The sequence below is a fragment of the Monodon monoceros genome, unplaced genomic scaffold, assembly GCF_005190385.1.
Source record: "Monodon monoceros isolate NGI ecotype Baffin Bay Population unplaced genomic scaffold, NGI_Narwhal_1 Super_Scaffold_18, whole genome shotgun sequence".
NCBI lineage: Eukaryota > Metazoa > Chordata > Mammalia > Artiodactyla > Monodontidae > Monodon > Monodon monoceros.
Window position 1 is genome coordinate 53565442 of NW_021703774.1, and position 17866 is coordinate 53583307.

At 35.5% G+C, this 17866-nt stretch overlaps 1 protein-coding gene across 5 annotated transcripts in view; it reads right to left on the bottom strand.

Annotated features, from left to right (window-relative positions):
• Positions 1–17866, bottom strand: part of RABGAP1L (RAB GTPase activating protein 1 like) — a 687593-nt gene that overhangs the window by 486752 nt on the left and 182975 nt on the right. For all 5 annotated transcript variants that reach the window (XR_003794384.1, XR_003794383.1, XM_029228031.1 and 2 more), the window contains exons 12-13: positions 16861–16954; positions 9017–9167 (exon numbers count right to left, since the gene is read on the bottom strand). Coding sequence is in view for 3 of the 5 variants with exons in the window: in XM_029228031.1 (XP_029083864.1) it covers positions 9017–9167; positions 16861–16954 (245 nt within the window). In the remaining 2 variants the exon portion in view is untranslated. The remainder of the gene's footprint in view (positions 1–9016; positions 9168–16860; positions 16955–17866) is intronic.

The following is a 17866-nucleotide window of genomic DNA, read 5'->3' on the forward strand; positions in this document are numbered from 1 at the left end:
GTCTTCCCTGACTTACCCAAGCAGAGCTGTCACTGCCTCTTTTGTATTCCACACACTTGATTAAGATACCTGTTATAACCTGTATCATCATATATTTGATCTATCCGTGTACTGGCCTGGCTTTCCCTAGGCCATGCTCCTCAAGGTTGAGAGCCCGTTTTGTCTACATAGGCCTAGAAACTACACAGAGCCTGGCCCATAAAAGATGCTCAATAAAGAGTTACTAAATGAGTGAATTAATAAGTGAATGAGATTGATATCTGCCTTGCAGTCTTGATTAGATCATACAGGCATCAGGAGTGATTTTTTAGAGAATATCATTTGACTTTATGATATACTTGAATATGCATAATCACTGAAATAATAATTCACATAATCATTACAAAGTCAAGCCTAAAGATGCAAACATTCCAAGATATTCACTAGTCAGAAAAAAAAAATTAGAAAAAGACAAATCTGACTTTTCATACTTCTAAAAAGATCACTTCTCAGTTCTATCAGCTATTGTTCACATCATATGCTCTCATGAAAATTATGTGACTAGAAGTTGTCAAACACATATTAAAGTAGAAATATACACTGATACCAATATCCATTATTACTAATATCATGCATTCATATCTTGAATACTTACTATGTACCAAGCACTTTATCATTTTATTTAATTCCCACAACAATCACAGTAAGTACTATTATTATCCCTGCTTTACAAATGATGTAACTGAGGCTTAGAAAGTTGGGATAACTTCTCAAGATCACAAGTTAATACACGGGAGGTATAAGACTCAAATCCAGGTCAATCTAACACTAGAACTTAAATCCTTTAAAAAGAAAATGTATGTGTGTGTGCACATATATACATATACTTCTTGAAGAGAAGATTCATTTGGAAAAAAACAAATTCAAGTGAGAGAAGGAAATGAGTTATGATGGTATTTCTGAAAGCTTATCAATTAAAAGCTTGTTTTGATTTTAACAAAGTATAAAGTATGAATGCTATCAATTAGGTCACTTCTACAAAAAAGCATAGAATTATAGTCTAATATTTCCTATGCTATATAAGCAGTATCAGCAGACTTGATAAACTATAGCACACATGCCATGTTAATTAAAATTACACATACAGTTCTGTAAAGTTACATAAAATTCAGGTTTCCCTAAAACACACACAATCTTCCCTATGTCAAGTGGCTCATACTGTGTGAAAATGTGATCATTACTCAGTGGCTCCTAAAGCCAGCAATTAAGATTTAATCCTAAGTTTAGAAGCTTTAAATTCTGTTTGTTTCTATAAGGGGCAGCAAGGTCACAATCCTTCCATCGTCCTTTCAGATCACCTCAATATTATGAAGAATGCTAATTTAATAGAAATAACAAGAAATCTCAATGATAAGCAATAAAGAACTTACACTTTCAGAAATATGCGGTACAAGTCTGCCACTGATTCATCAACGTGTTGGTGCCCTCAGCCTCTGGCAGAAGTCATGTAGCAGCAGACAGTGGTTGAAGCTGCCAAGTCCACTTTAGGACAGATGGTGTGAAGACCCACTTTAAAAGGGACGGCTTGAAGTTAGGTGATTTCAACTTTTCTATTACTAATTCTAGAAAGTACTGTTTAGAACGGTTCCATCATTTAAAAGGTTTACATGTTTCTTGATATAAACAGAATAATTCCTCAAGTAAATTATAAATTTCATTTCCATACAATGAATAGCAAAAGTAGAGAAAAGGGATAGTACTGATTTTATTTCTTCAAACTTTTATTACCCTTAAGGATTAAATGATGGGGAAAATACAGAGAAAGCTTTCCCTTCCAAAGGATCTTTAAAAGACAAAATGTAAGAATGCCCTCTTTCATTTCTATTTTAGAGTTTTCTACTTTGTGGATTCAAATACTGACTCTGCTATTTAGTAACTGTGCGTCTCAAACTCTCTGAACCTCCTATCTCACTGATGGTAAAAATGAGAGTTATATCACTGAAGCTGTCAGGTTTACATGGAAAGGGCATATGAAAGCAATAGACATAATGACCATCACACACTCCACTACTTCTCTCAGCAAGTGTTTTCTAGCATCTGCTAGAGGGCAGTCCTAGCGTTGAGTGGTAAGATCACAGTGGTGAGCAAAATCCACACACAATCCTTGCTGACTTAGAGTTTATGGTGTAGAGTGTCCCCGTGGGTCATATTGAACTTCCCACAGCCTCTGACCATGGCAGAACCTTTCACAACTCTGTGTCTTTGGGAATGGCATTGCCTCAGACTAAACATACCCTCCTGTTCTTTGCTCCTGGGCAGAGTTGGCTGCTCCAGTCTCTGTGCTCCCTTATCACCTTGTTCATATCTGTGTCACAGCACTTAACCATGTCATCACCATTTCTCTGCTTTCTGGACTGCCTCCTACACTGGACTGTACGTTCCTACAAGGTAGGATATCAGTGTTACTTTTAACACAGAAGACACCTTAATGTTTAATAAATGAAAGAATGAATTAGTGGCACAAGTACATAACAGAGTGTTACACATATCTTGTTTTTCTTCTTTCTCTTTATTTCTCAGATGGGTATTCTGAAACCTGCACAGACATCAAGAACCCATAGTAATCTCCATATTTCCTAAAGTTCTTTTCTGTGCCACTCATTTAACATTGAAGCATATACTGCTTTATAATTTTCCCCATCCCCTATCACTAATGAGTGCTTACCATATATTAGGCATGCTCTGAGTGCTTTACATGAATTATCTTATTCAATCCTCACAACAATTCTGTACGATATGTATTATTAAGCCCATTTTACAAATGAGGGAATTGAGACTAAGGATAATTAAGGGACTTGCCCAAGGTCACAAGCTACTAACCAGCAGAGCTTGAAATCTGAACCCACAGTCTCCCTCCAGAGTGAGCACCAACATTTCCTCCCAAAGTGGAGCTGCAGCCTTCACCAAGGCAAGTTGTGCCTAAAAGCTCCTTGATGCTGCCAGTGGGATCAACATAATTTCTCCATTATTTAGATGGATCAGCTCTTTTGGCTGGTCCTGCTTGGTCCTCAGCTCCAGATTAAGATTACCAGTTAGCCTGCAGCTCCTGTCCTGCTTCATCTTAAATCTAGTCTAGAGTGTTTCATCCTTTTTAAACCTTTGGTCCCTAGAGTCTTTTCCTATCGGTCAAAAAGATTTGCAAAGTTTTATTTTCCATAGATTACACTACAAAAACAACAAGGCCAGAGAGAGTGACTGTTCCACACTGTAACCCCAGCCCTCTTCCCTGTTCAATATTACTCTCTAGTCTTGACCTAAGATCCAGGGTGGCTCAATCTACATGCCCCACTGGCCATTGCAAAACTCTCTATGCCAGTAATTCTGAGTGGCTCCTACCTACTCCCTGGCAAAAACAACATAGGCTAGCACACCAGGACCTGCTGCTCAAATTAACCCATTGCTGTGCTCTCCCCAACTAGATGATAAAATTCCTGGGAAAAGACACTGTGCTTCACACTTTACCAGCTTTATCCACAACACAATGTAAGGCTTACAATTTAGGGGAAGAAAATAGAAAAGAATAAATGACTATATGAATAAGTCAACAAATGACCTTGGGTCCCTCGTGAGAGGGACAAAAACAAATTTTACTGCTCATCCAGTACATGCCAGGCCCTATACCAGACACAGGGTATCCACAAAGAGTAAAACAGTTGTGGTCCTTGCTCCCCTGGAGTTTAGAAGTCTACTGGTGAAGTAGACCTTAAACAACTAAAAGCACACTGTGACAGCTCCCTCCCCTGAGGGAATGGTCGATATGCTAATATAATGGAGTCACAAAATCAAATATATTTGAGGGCTGGTCAGGTATTACAACGTATGAAGAACAGAGAGTAAGTAATAAAGAGTAGTATGTCTATGGCAAAACAGAAAGTACAAGCTTGAGCCAGAAATGTATATTATTCTTTAATGTATTGTATTGACGATTACACAAAGCATATGATAGGCTGGATCCAGCCTGCTATATGCCATCTAACCTGAAAAGGATGCTTCAGAATGTGATTTGTTTTTTTCAAACTGTGGACTAGTGCAATATACCATAGGATTTAAAGATAAACAGACTACTTTCTCATAGAAGCCAAATCTTAGTAGGTTTTCTATAAATACTTCATATTCCTTCTTCCCTATATAATCTGATGTCTTTGGGAGGTCTTTAGCAAGTTTATATGCTCAAGCTGAACCATTTTATTAACTGACCTTGAAATCTTGCCGTTCTCTTAATAAGAGAGGAAAAATTAACTGGACCAAAAGAAAATATTACCAGCTTTGGACCAGAAAGTGCCAAATATGCAGGCACTTCTTACTGAAAATCCTCTGGGTGTTTATGTTCTTTCTCCTGAGCAGCTCCTAAGCTCATATGCATTCACCACCAAAGTGCATTCTTAATGCTCTTGGCTACAAGCACTTGCTGTCTTATTTCTACCCGTAAGCATAGAGAAAGAACAATATTATTTTTTAAATACTGACATCATTCATCTTATTTTTATTACGTTTGGCTATGAAGCAAGGAAGACAATGAAATTAAATATACCACTGTACTTTCTCTCACAGAAATGTTATATGACTTGAGAGCCTGAATAAAGGCACCAGATCAGAGCCACACATTTCTACACTGTTTGTAAGAAAATGTTTTTGATAAACTGCACTGTTAATGATAGAAATAACATAAAAATTTTATGTGGTCATTGACTTATAAAGCAAAGTTGGAAATATTTATTATAGTATCTTAAATTGTACATTATTTGTCAATCTCAAGTGGCGATTAGTAAACATTTGCTGTCCTAAAATAAATAAACTACTAGGCTTACATGCTTTTCATAATAAATTATTGCACAACAGATCTCAACTTCTGTCTCTACTAACAAGGCAGCTGCGGCAGAGAAAGGTAACTGTCTACCTAGTATCTATTCTCTTTCTTCCTTATTAATAAACTCGTATTTCAGTGGATGAAGAGGGGCAGCAATGTAGCACCTTAAAAAAATATTTCCCAGCTTTCTATGGAGACAGCCATGTAACAGAATCCTGATCTGTTCCACAGATTATGTGGAAGCTGCTGTTTGGGGCTTAAGGAAAAAATCTTTAAAAGAGTGACAGACCTGGTTCTGTCAAAAAGAGATACGCCAAAAAGAAGTCTAGGCTCTTGGAAGGTTCAGGCTCACGGAAGGTCCAGGCTCATGGGACGTAACTTCTAAAAGCTTGGAATTTCTCAAATGACAGGGACATCTTTGTTATTCATGGTGGGCCCCTCCAACCACATCTGACAGTTTATGCTTACATTTTGGGTGACTCATGGAAGGGCCCTAGAAAATTTATGCTAATAAGAGGACTAAGCATGGGAGCTGGCCAACGCAGAAAGACCAGCCATGTAATTAAAGGATGGGGTGTTGAGCCAGGTGATATCGATCCAGTCTCAGGGGAGGGAACAAGAGAAGGCTAAAGACTGAGTTCAACCAAGTGGGCGATGATCCAATCAATCATATATACATATGATGAAACCCCAGTAAAAACTCTGGACACCAAAGCTTGTTGAAATGCCTGGGATGGTGATAGGTACTACTACAGATTGATGCTGGGAAGGTAATATATCCCTGAGGACAATGCAAGCTTCCTGTTTGGAACCCTCTCAGTCCCAGATTCTGCCCAATGTATTTCTTCCTTTGGCTGGTTCTGATTTATATCTGATTTGCATCCTTTTGCTATTAAAAAAAAAGAACTGTAATTGTAAGTATAACACTTTGCTACATGCCTGAGGAAGTCTATGGGGACCCCCAAATTTGTAGCCAACTGGTAGGAAGTGAGAATGGTTCTGGGGACCCCCAAACTTGCAGCTGGTGTCAGAATCTTGGGCAGACTTGGCAGTCTGGAAGACTGTTCCCTTAGCCTCAAGTCTGGCTGCCTTTGTCTTTTCTCTTCTCTTTTCTGGACACAACACTTGATGTAGAGCAGCCATCTTGTGACAACACGGTGGCAACCATATGCCAGGTATATCAGACAGGGTTCAGTCAGGGACACAGAACCCACTCTAAGTATTTCAAAAAGGATTTAATGCAAGGACTTAGGCACTTACACACTGGAAGACCAAAAGACTGGGAACATCACTGCTAGCTTTCAGGTTTGCCACCACAACTATAGTCCAAAGAATCAGGAGGTTGCTATTGCTACTCAGGATAGGAAACTGCAGGAAAAAGGAACTACAGAATGAAGACATGTGATTCAGAATGGAACGCCCAAAGCAGATGCAAAATCTCACAACTGGCAAGGCCCAGGCATCTGCCCACCACTGCCAGAGGAAAATAATGTGGCTTTTTTTCCTCCCTCCAGTCTTCACAGGCAGAAAGTAAATCACAGCCAGAACCCCACAGTGAAAGTAGTCCAGGAATATTTTATTCAGTGAAAACATTTATGTCATTCTGTCTCTTGATCTTAAACTTTTTCCTAAAAATTGTATATTCAAAACTACCATGTTGCTTGGTATATATGGCAAAGCTTTTATCACATATATGAACATATGTATTGTCAGGAGTTTATAAATAATATTTTGGGAGACTATTTTCATTTTTCTTCCAAATTCTGAAATCCTAAAAGGTATGAATTAACAAAGCCTCTTAATGGAGGAAGGAATATGACAGTTGCTGCTATGCCATGAGCAGCCACTAAAGGTATACAGCTTAATTATGTGCAAAAGTGATTTGACGCCAAGAGTTAATGGTCTCTGGACATTTTTGCTCAGATATCCTCATCAATAAAATGTCTGAGCATAAACTTCCAATATATGTATATTTATTATTTATTTTTATTATTCACAAGTGCTACTGTACTAATATAAATACTATAGAAATGTAGAGAAAAATTAAAAAATGAAAAACATTTGCTTAAATAAAATACTACAAAAATACTATTCAATACTGAACATGGGCCATTTAAAATTTTTTTATTTTGTGTAATTTTTCTATTGAGATAAACTTCACATGACATAAAATTCACCATTTTAAAGTATATAGTTCAGTGGTTTTTAGTATATTCACAATGTTGCGCAACCATCACCTCTAATTCCAGAATATTTCCATCACCCCCAAAAGTAACCCCACACCTGTTAGCAGTCACTCCCAATTCCTCCCTTCCCCATCCCCTGGCAAACATTAGTCTACTTTCTGTCTCTCTATATTTGTCTATTCCAAACATCTCATATAAATAGAATCATACAATATGACTCCTCATCTTCTGATATGTTTGTTTAGCAGTTTATGAAATGACAATTTGAAAACTTTCCAAAATCAGTTTTTTGGTTCATGGTTTTAATTGTGATCATATCTGGAAAATAATAACAAAGAGCAATAGATCCAAGCAGAGGCACATCATCTCTTTCAGTCCTACCCATCAACCATTTTGTTGAAATCTGGCTAGGAGAGTACTCATTTTCTCAAAGTATTCTTACAAATAAACCAGAAGGTGTTGTATTTTCATATTTTTAACAATCAGTCTCAAATTCTCTTCAACCATTTTCACAAGTTTTAAACATACCTGAAATTTCTGATTCCAGATTTTAAAGTAAGAAAATGGTAAGAGTTTTGTAATAACACAGGCATGTAGTTTTCAGTCACAAAATCACATAGTAATGTTTAAATTGCTAAATGTTTCAAACATCCTTCTCTATAACATGAATTTATTTCCCAAAGTAGTTGCTTTGTCATCCATTATCATAACATTAATTTTTGCTTGAAGGACAGATTAGTGTGTTTATTTTTTTAAAATATCTTGATATGTAACATCCTGTGACAGCAGACTTTATGAACCACCCATCTATCCTATGAAGATTTAAAACTAGATAACCTGTAAATCCACTTAATCTAACACAAGCAAACTGCAAGAAAACTGAGTATTCTAAAAGCGAATATATGAGCGTGAGCACCACTGTTATTCCATTCCAAGGTGTGCAAATCCCTTCTTCCCCCAGGTCACTCCTGAACTACACAGGACAAGTGGCCATCAGACCCAAGGACCTAGCATGGCACAACAAATATTAGTATAGCTGAATAACATTTTGCATTTGTAACTTAAAAAATGCAAATGGAACTTTAGACATCTCTGCCCCCAGCATCAATGGATCATCTTGCACATTCCACTATAGAAAATACTAATCATAAAAAACGGTATGAAGGTTTTTTCTTTAAAAAAAATGAATGAATTTAGCAGTGACTGAATATACTAGGCACTCAGAAAATATTTGTGAAAGGGAGGGCGGCAAAGAGGTAAGGAAGGGAAGAAGGAATCAGAGGGGCTAAAGAATTTTAAAAGTTGATATAGCCTGAGGAATAAAGTCTTACTTATCAAAAAAATTATTTATGAATAGAGATTTTCTATAAAACAAACAAAATGTTACCATTATGTTAAAATCCATGATTTATTAGAGTAATTAAGAAATTAGGAGATAAGACCTAAGAAGAGAGCCTAGGATCGAGGATTACCTTTACCTGTGCTCTAAAATCAATTTTTTGGGCATAAGCAAAGGAATTTACATTGGAACCAGAGGCTCCTGACAGGATAAGGATATGGGCAAGTATCCACATCATTTAAGTGTAAGGTTACATAAGCATAGGAGGCCTTATAATTTCATTTTAAGTTAATTTGACTTTAAAATTATACTAGAGTACAGTTATACTGTGTACAACTGTACATAAATCTCATACAGTAAGAAAGGTTAATTGAGAGTACTTGAAATATAAGTATATTCCAACTTAGTAAACAGTTATAAAGTTACTTGAACAAAAAAATGAAAGCCAAGGCATTAAGTGTTCATAGATCACTACAGTGCATTGTTTATCACTGTCCAACAAGTGTTTAGAACAAAAGGCAACTATTCACTGAACAACAATAGAGTTTATAAAGAAGTTCAAAGCATTTATGACTTACTGGAGCTATGAAAACAGGATTTACTTCATATACTGTTGCATGAAAATAATATGAAAAGATCTCCTACCTTTGTGATAAGAAGTCGGTACCTATCCAGCATTGCCTGGTTGTCATGGCAGCCTGCTAATAATTGCCATACCTCTGCCCTCAATGCTTCAGGAACACCACTCTTCACCAGAGTAGATAGCCCTTTTGGTCGCACACCAAGATTATTGTGCCTGAGAAAACAATAAAATAAACCATTCATACTCCCTTCACCACTGCTGACCTGCTGTTGTTATGAAAAGTATATTGATGAGTTTATATAAAAGTGCAAGACTGGATCAGGAGAAAAATGGCAGGGAGGGGCATGAAATAATAATAGTAGTGTTTAAGTTTAGTAATGTCTTCAACTTTTTTTCTTGATTCCATCTTCTTTATTAGTGAACCATGTTATTCCACCCACAAGGAAAGTTCTTTCTTCTCCTCATTTACTTTTTAATCATCCTATGAACCTACTCATAATAATGAATGTGTTAACTATATATTTCTAGGCAGCATTCCAAGGCATAAAAAGAGCCATTTGAATCCCCTGAGATGAACGTATGACAAGTTGGCTAATGACGTGTGTATGGTAAGTGTTGGGGGCAAGGGATGCTGAAAGTAGATCAGGGGCCTATCACACCTTGACTATATACCTCTACATCCTGACCCAAAGTGCTTCCTAAAGCAAGAACCTAGACCTTTCCTCCAAAACATATACAACCTATCCAGCTCCCCAGCAACATACACTTATCAGCCTTACCCATTTCCAAGGGTGTTTAGAATTGGAACAATGAAAAATACATTGTCATGAAGTCAATGATCACATAGTAGGTATGCTACTATGATAATCTGCCCAACTGAACAAGAAACTGAACTGTAGCTCCCAGTCTATGCCTAGCTTGAACCTGGAGCTATGTTCTATGCCTTTTTGTTCAGACTTTATCTCTACTTTGCTGCTCACCTTTGATCTCTTAGAGCTGATCCTAGCGTAATCATCTGGACTCCAAACCTTAATGATGTACTCTGGTTTGGTCTAACATCCCAGGTTCTGGTTTCAAGTTTTAAGCCTGAAAAGTCATAGAAACCATATGTCTATTTTCTAAAATTGGCCTCCCATCTACTTTACCTCCTTCTCTGTCTTTACACACTCTTCCAGCTCCAGGACAGACCTCAGTTTTGGCATGCCCTTCATCTGAAAATATGTTCCATGCTTTCCCCATCCTCTCATAGTCCAGCTATCTTGGAAAAACTGTAATAAGTTCCATAACTCGAAAGTTCAAGTAAACTCATCTCATTAATATCTTTAATAAACCATCAAATGTATGACCATTCTGCTTTCTTTCAGCCTCATAAAGGAAAACGTTTATATTGTTGAGTTAGGGAACCTAAGCTGATAATACTGACAGGCTTGAAGCAAAACAAAGTAAAAAGAGGTAGAGCTTACATGATTTAACATGCTACGACACCATTAACATAATTATGCTGCTAAGTGAAAAAAGCAGGTTTCAAAATAGTATATATGGTATTATTTAAAATACACATTCTCTCTCTCACACTCTCTCCCTAACACATACTATTTTGAAACCTGCTTTTGACATGCATAGGGAAAGAATATGGAAGAATAAACTCCAAAATATCTATGTAATGGAATTGAGAGAAAGTACTCCTTTTATTTTCCTATACTGTTTGAAATATTTACAACGGTCTTGAATGTTTTTATAATAATACACCAAAAAACCCATTTCAGGTCTTTAAATTTCTCTCATGGACTTCAATTAAAATATAAATTGAGTTAATTTGGAAAAACACCATAGCTAAATATGTTCCATAAAATATGTCAAGTAGATAGAGCATTAATTATTCTTGAGAAGACTTATACCTGAGTAAACTGTATGACACATGGATTTCCTTCCTACTGCCTCTTCTTCACTATCCAACTGAATTTAAGATTAGCAAAAGAATACTGCACCACAAGAGAGCCAGGATCAGTCATAAAAGGATCTTTTTTGTAATTTATTATTTGATTCTGATTACACTTTTGAATAGGAAAAACGTATGTGGTTTGAGGGCTAGGAAAGTTTCTGTACTCTTAATGTAAAAAAAGAAATGAGTTAACTAAAAACAACAGTGTGCAAAGGGCTAAGCTCATTTCCTATGAAATTAAATGCAAAATACGCTGAATTATGAGTCCCATAATGTACAATATCATATAAGAATTCAAATTAATTAAATATATTACATATTATACAGAAATCAAGGTCATCACTGTGTATCTATAGCTATTAAAATTCCAATAAATATCTCCTATAAAAGAAACCTTTATTCCACCCCACATCACACTCTAGATATCATACTGTCTCCTACCTTGCACATCAAGTTTCTCTAAAGGATCGCTGTATACTCAATCTCTATTTCTTCCCTTCACACTCATTCCTCAGCTCAACTCAACATGGCTTCTCTATCTCTCCTAGAAACAGTTTTCACTTAAGCAATACATGACCTCTCTATGCCACTAAATTCAAAAGACATTTTTCACTCCTTTCACTGTTGACCACTTTGTTTCCCTCGGCTTCAATAACAAAGCACTCTCTTTTCCTCCCACCCACAAACCCCACTGATGATTGCTTCTCCTCTATTAACCTCTTAAGTATTCTGAGCTTTTAATCTCTCCAGTTTCCCTCAGTGATCTAATTCTCTTCAGTCTCTTGTCTCTGGGCATTGTCATCCATGTCCATGTATTCTGAGCTCCAGAAATCAACATGCTCAAATCTAAACTCATATTCTTTCTCCCTAAACCTCATCGTTTTCCAGGGTATCCTACCTCAGTGATTGTCACTACAATCCAACCAAATTAGAAACCTAGGAGTTATGGTTGACATTACTCTCTGTCCCATAATCCATTACTAATCCATCAAGAAGTCTAATGCATTTTATTTTCCCAACCTGTCCAAAATCCATGCACTTCTACTTCCACTACCACCAACTGTAGTCACTCTACAACCTCTACAATGACCTCCTAACATCCACTCATCCTACTACGATATGCTTCCAATACGGCAGACAAAATGAAGAGGACAAACAGCTTGATTAAGTGTTATGTTGGCTCAAATTACTCTGTATAATGATTTATATAAGATTTTGAATCTGGAATATCTCTTCCTACTCATGCATACACACACCTTAAGGTTAATAGTCAACAGTCCCTAATACACATTTTACCATAATATGATTCAACTCAACCAACATTCAGCTTCTAGCTGACCCTCAGCCATCTGTTTGGCTGGGTATAATAGAAAAGTCTTTTCTCCTTTCTTAAAAACCCAGGCACTATTTATCTTTACAGACTGACATTTAAAAAGAACTATGTCATTCATAACACAACATGATTAACAGCTTTAATTTACTGATTATTCTTGTAATGACACAGTAATTATATTGCATACAGCACTCTAGTACTTAAGAGATACTAGTGGATACTAAGCTAAATGCTACTAGTATACATCTATGACCAGAGAAGACCCAAACAAAAGAACAATCTATAGAAATAATCATTGTTTCAACATTTCTAATAAAAATATAACTATATGTGGCCATTGCTTTAATAGTGCACAGCATTAACTGCAGCTATCAAGAGACTTGGAAATGGGCTAGTTATGACAGGTGCCGAACTCTGCACTAGAAGCAAGATAGTTATCAAATTATTCAAAAAGTCACACATAAACCCGACATATACTAAACAAGTAGTAATCGGGCAGTTTTTAATGCATGAATATAAACTCCACAAGGGCAGGAATCTCTGTCTTCTTTAGTTATATATCCCAAGCACCTAGAACAGTGCCTGGCATATAAAAGGTCTTCAATACATTTTAGGTAAATGAAGAGATTTATGAAACTAAATTAATATGATCAACTACTAAGGCTAAGCTAAAGAATGCTTTTTTAAAAGCAAACATTCTCATTGATTCTAATAGCGTCATAAAGCTGTTTTATATTCATCTAGTTACCTTCAAAGAGGCATCTTTTCTTGAAACTATCTGGGCATGTAAGAACTTTCTCTATTGTTAAAGCTGTCCAGAAGAGAATTTCAAAGGGAAGGTATCATTTCTAACAAAAACAGCAGAGAAATCAAGAGATGAGAAGAAAAGCCATTGAATGAAACTGAGTGGTCACTGATGGAATTAGGAAAGTTTTGACAGAGGGGAGGTGGAAGTAAGTGGTTAGAAGATATGAGAATGTGAGGGCAGCAGCCTGACCCATGTTAAAAGGTTTTCTCAGAAAAGGGAATAGCTAGAACTAAAACTAAAAGATGGAGAACGTCAAGTAAAGTTAGGCATTTGTCCTTCCCCCATTAATGATAAGACCTAGATATGTCAACCTAGGTCTTACTTTAAGTTAAACAAGCTACATGAAGAAAAGTTTCAAGAAAAGAGACACGTTAAAGGTCACTGGGTAAATCAAGAACACATATTTTAATCTGATTTGTATATGTTTTTGCTGGGTTTTTTCATTAGTCAAAAAAGTGGAACATTATATTGATGTGAAAAGGAAGGAAGCTATGGATGTTCATGCTTAGTGATTCAAATCCTTCATGTTTCCCAAGTTTAGATTTTCTTTTCCCCCTGTCAAGTCTGCTGATGCTCAGCTAGGTTGAGAAACCACGGATTAAGAACACATTTTCCCACTGTGATAATAAGTATAGCTATGAAAAATATAATCAAAGTGCCTATTAAATGCATACTGACTTTCTGAAAGTCTCATAAAAGAGAATGAATAGTTTGAAGATGGTTTTATTTATATATAATAAACTATACTCAATTTTTACCTCAGAGGTTCATTTCATTTTTTTTGGTTAGAAAATCTTCCTGCCACAAAAGCTGACTTACATCTAAGGGTTCAGCATCAGCACTCTGCTTTCTTAAGCTATCCAGAAATAATTCTGCCCCAATTCCTTAAATTCTTTAAATAATTTAATGTATAAGTCATCAGCATTACCATTCTGAATATATTCAGGAAAAAGAAATCTTGCTACCACTTCAGTTTGTTTCCAAGTCCTCCCTTCACAAACATCTCCTCATTTCCTCTCTCCCTGACCCTCTCCCTCTCCTCTCTCAATCCTTGTTTCCTCATTTTTTTTTATTTAGTTCTTTCATCAAGACACCTTAACTCCAGTCTTGTATGAAGACCTCCACCACTGAACATTTTATAGTCTGTTTTCCATTTTCTTTTCCATAGTATCCTTATTTTTTTCTGATTAGTTCAAATTAGTATTAAATAGTCTTCCTTTATATCTTTCTAATAGTATATTTCATTATCTGAATTCTGATTTTATCCATAAAAGCTTCACTTTATTTTAATAGAGTGATCTAGTTGCTTTATAATAAGTTGAAAATACTTTCAACTATGTTTTATTTAAAAGTGCCTTGAGAACACAGGCTGTCTCCTCATAAAAATCTCCCCAAAGCACAAAATGTAGTTTTTTCCCCAAAAGGTGCTTTACCTAAATAAATCACAAAAATATCTTCATGTAAGTCCCTAAGCTAGTATTCCTAAGACTCACTGAAAAGCTCTAAAAAAGATGAATGTTTAAAAAAGATATTCCAAGAGCAATTTAAAAATTTTGTCAATTCTTGTGTAATAGATATAAACTCTCAAACAGGCAAATTTTATTGTTTTCATATGAATTGTCATGACACAACTGCAATAATAAGCCAAATAAAATAAAAAATACATACTGAATTGTAAAAGATCCAGCAAGTTTTATAAAGGTCTAAAAATCAGTTATCTTAGTCCTTTAAAATAGTTCCCTCAGATTCTTTCAATGAGTTTCTTGAAGTCCACTACTAAAAATATAATGTAGAAAGATGGTATTTTATTTCTGCAAAAAATGTACACTGAATGATAGCTGAGAAATCCCATCAACTCTACTTCAGAATTCTTTCTCTGTTTGGAACTCCTCTCCATACAAAAGACCCATGAGTTTGGTATAGACCTCATCAACCCATGCAATTACATCCTAACTACCTTCTCTATTAATAGTTTCTTCCTACTCCAAAATCACCTTTCTAAATAATAAAAAGCATCATAGCAATTTCACCTTTAAAATATTTGTTGGGGATTTTCTTTATCACATTTATTGTATTTTTTTTTCTACTTTTGTGTTCATTCGAAAATTTCCATTGGGTCCTCAGTGCTAACAGAAGCATTTATCCATTATGTCACAATTATCTGTTTAAATGTCTATATGCCTCTATAAGATGGTAAACTCTTTGGGGGTAGGAATTATCTCCTATTCATATTTAAATCAGCATACAATTGCTAAGAGAGAATAGATGAATTTTTTAAGTTGGGTAAAAAATCAAGTGATTGTCACTTTGTAAAAAAGAAATTTCTTAACCATTTTCTTAACAAAATGGTTAAGAAATTTGAAACAACCTCATTGTTTCAGTTATTTTGTTAAAATGGTCTGTTATGAGTGTATATTCCCACCCTTCTTGATTATGAACCTCAAAGGTAGGAACTGTGTATTTATCTATGTATCTCCTAGAACCTAAGAGGATGCTGTATATTGAACCAAGTTATAAATCTTGCTTTTTGTAAATAAAGATCTCAACTGGCTGTTTAATTAGTCATAAAAATATTTTGTTTTCTTGTCCACCATACTGCCATTCTCATGATCTCTCTTTAAACTCATACGAGAAGTCTGAGAAGGGTATCAATTTTCCTAGTTTATTCTCTCTTGTACTGAAACTTCTACTGCTCCTATAAAAAGTAATCCAGAAACCTATGTACATTATAGAAATAGCAGCCTGTCCAACTGGTTAAAAAGTTCTGGCTCTGGAGCCAGACTGCCTAGATTCAAATCCTGTCATTTACTTGCTGCATGATCATGGGCAAATTATTTATTGACCATGGGATCTTGAGCAAGTTACCTATTTGCTGCCATTATTTGTTGTGTATTTTTATACTAGCTACCTGACATAGCTGCGCCTCCATTTTCTCATCTGTAAAATGGAGATAATAATAATCCCTAAGTCAGAGGGTTGTCATGATGATAATTAAGGTATCTAAAGTGCTTAGAACAGCACCCGACACACAGTAAGTACACTTAAGTCAGCTATTACTTTTGTAGCCATGCCCCACCTTTCCTTCTGTTACAATGAATGTTCTGCGCTTCTAAATACAACTCCTCCACTAGTCAACAAGTCCATCTCTTCTTGCCTATTCATCGACTTCTCTTGCAACTGTGTCCTCTTCCTCTGGCATTATCAAATTTTCTCTTCCTACTAGATCATTTCCAACAACATACAATGTACAGGCTATATTGGCCATCTTAATTTTCAGAATAATCTCTCAACCCACATCCACTTCCTAATTATGTCCCTATTTCTTATCCTCTCCTTCTAGCAAAACTTCTCCGAAGACCTATCTATCTATAACTGCTGATTATGTTTCCTCTGAGACATAGTCCAATCAGGCTTTCATTCCTACCTCTCCACAGAGGGATTCTGGTCCAAGTAACCAGTGACATTCAAATTGCTGGACCCAATGAAATTCTCAGGCTTCCTCTGACTTGACCTATCAGCAGTTGATCACTTCCTCCTTCTTGATAGTCTTAATTCACTTGATTTCTACCTTGGTTCTCCTCCTACCCTTGGTTCTCTTCCTCCAAAGGAGCTTTCTTGGGCTCCTTTGAATGATCTTTCCTACTCATCTTTCCAACTGCCAAACACTGGAGTGGTTGAGGGCTCAACCCCTAGATGACTATCTATATTGACTGCCTAAGTAATCTCAAGATTAAGATATATAAACACATAGATTTTAACTAATAAAGCAAATTAATATCAATTATGCAAATATAAAATTTTCAATTAAAAAAAAAAAGTTTACCATCTTCCTAGCAATTCTCCCCAAGAATACAGGATCTTCTCAGGACAATCCTTAGACACATCACCTGTTCCACTCGAGAGTTCATTATCACTCTCTGCAGAAGAAATACAAAAAGAACAAACATTATATTACATACTATATTAGATATTAATGTATTTTAAAACAAGAAACATGACTGTGTGTCTAATGAACAATCAAATAATACTTTTGCTTAATTATTATACCCATTGCAAAAATAACAGTATTTCATTAATACATTTTATCTTTAGTGCCTAAATAAATATTTTCAAATCACAAGTTTTTATGAAAATTCTTGTCTACAGTTTACACAGTATGAAATTGAAAATACCTATAAATAAATATCTTTACCCAAAGAGAGAAAATTTAAAAGCTAATGGTAACATGATTAGAAATTCTTAGATGGTGCTTTATTCATCAGTTGAACATTCTCAGAAATTAATATTTTTTTAATTATTTAAATTATTTTATTACTATAGTTATTAATATTTACTGAGACAAATAAATACTAAAAACAAGAGTCAGACATATATATCAATATATAACACCAAGAAACATGTATAATATGATACAAACACACAACCAGAAATCTAAAAAAATTTTTTAAGGTTTTTTAAAGATATATTGATAAGTACAAGATATTTTTGACTAAGGAAAGATGAAAGTATTTGGTCTTTTAAAATGGCAACTGTATAAAACATCCCAAGATGTAAAGTAATCGTTTCAGAAAGAATAAGATAGGCTGAGTTACAGTTTACAATCAGTGGTGAAAATGAGTAATTCTAAGGTCTATAAATCTTTTGAGTGGTAACAGAGTTGGTAGAGAAAGGAGATGTAATGGGCACAATTCACCTACATTATAACAAAGACTCTGACACAGTACTACCTAAGAAAAGGCTGGAGAAGTATTGTCTGAATGATGAAATAAGCTAGATAAAAATCTGTCTGGCTGATGGCAAGTACTAAGGTTTTTTTTTTTTGCAATACG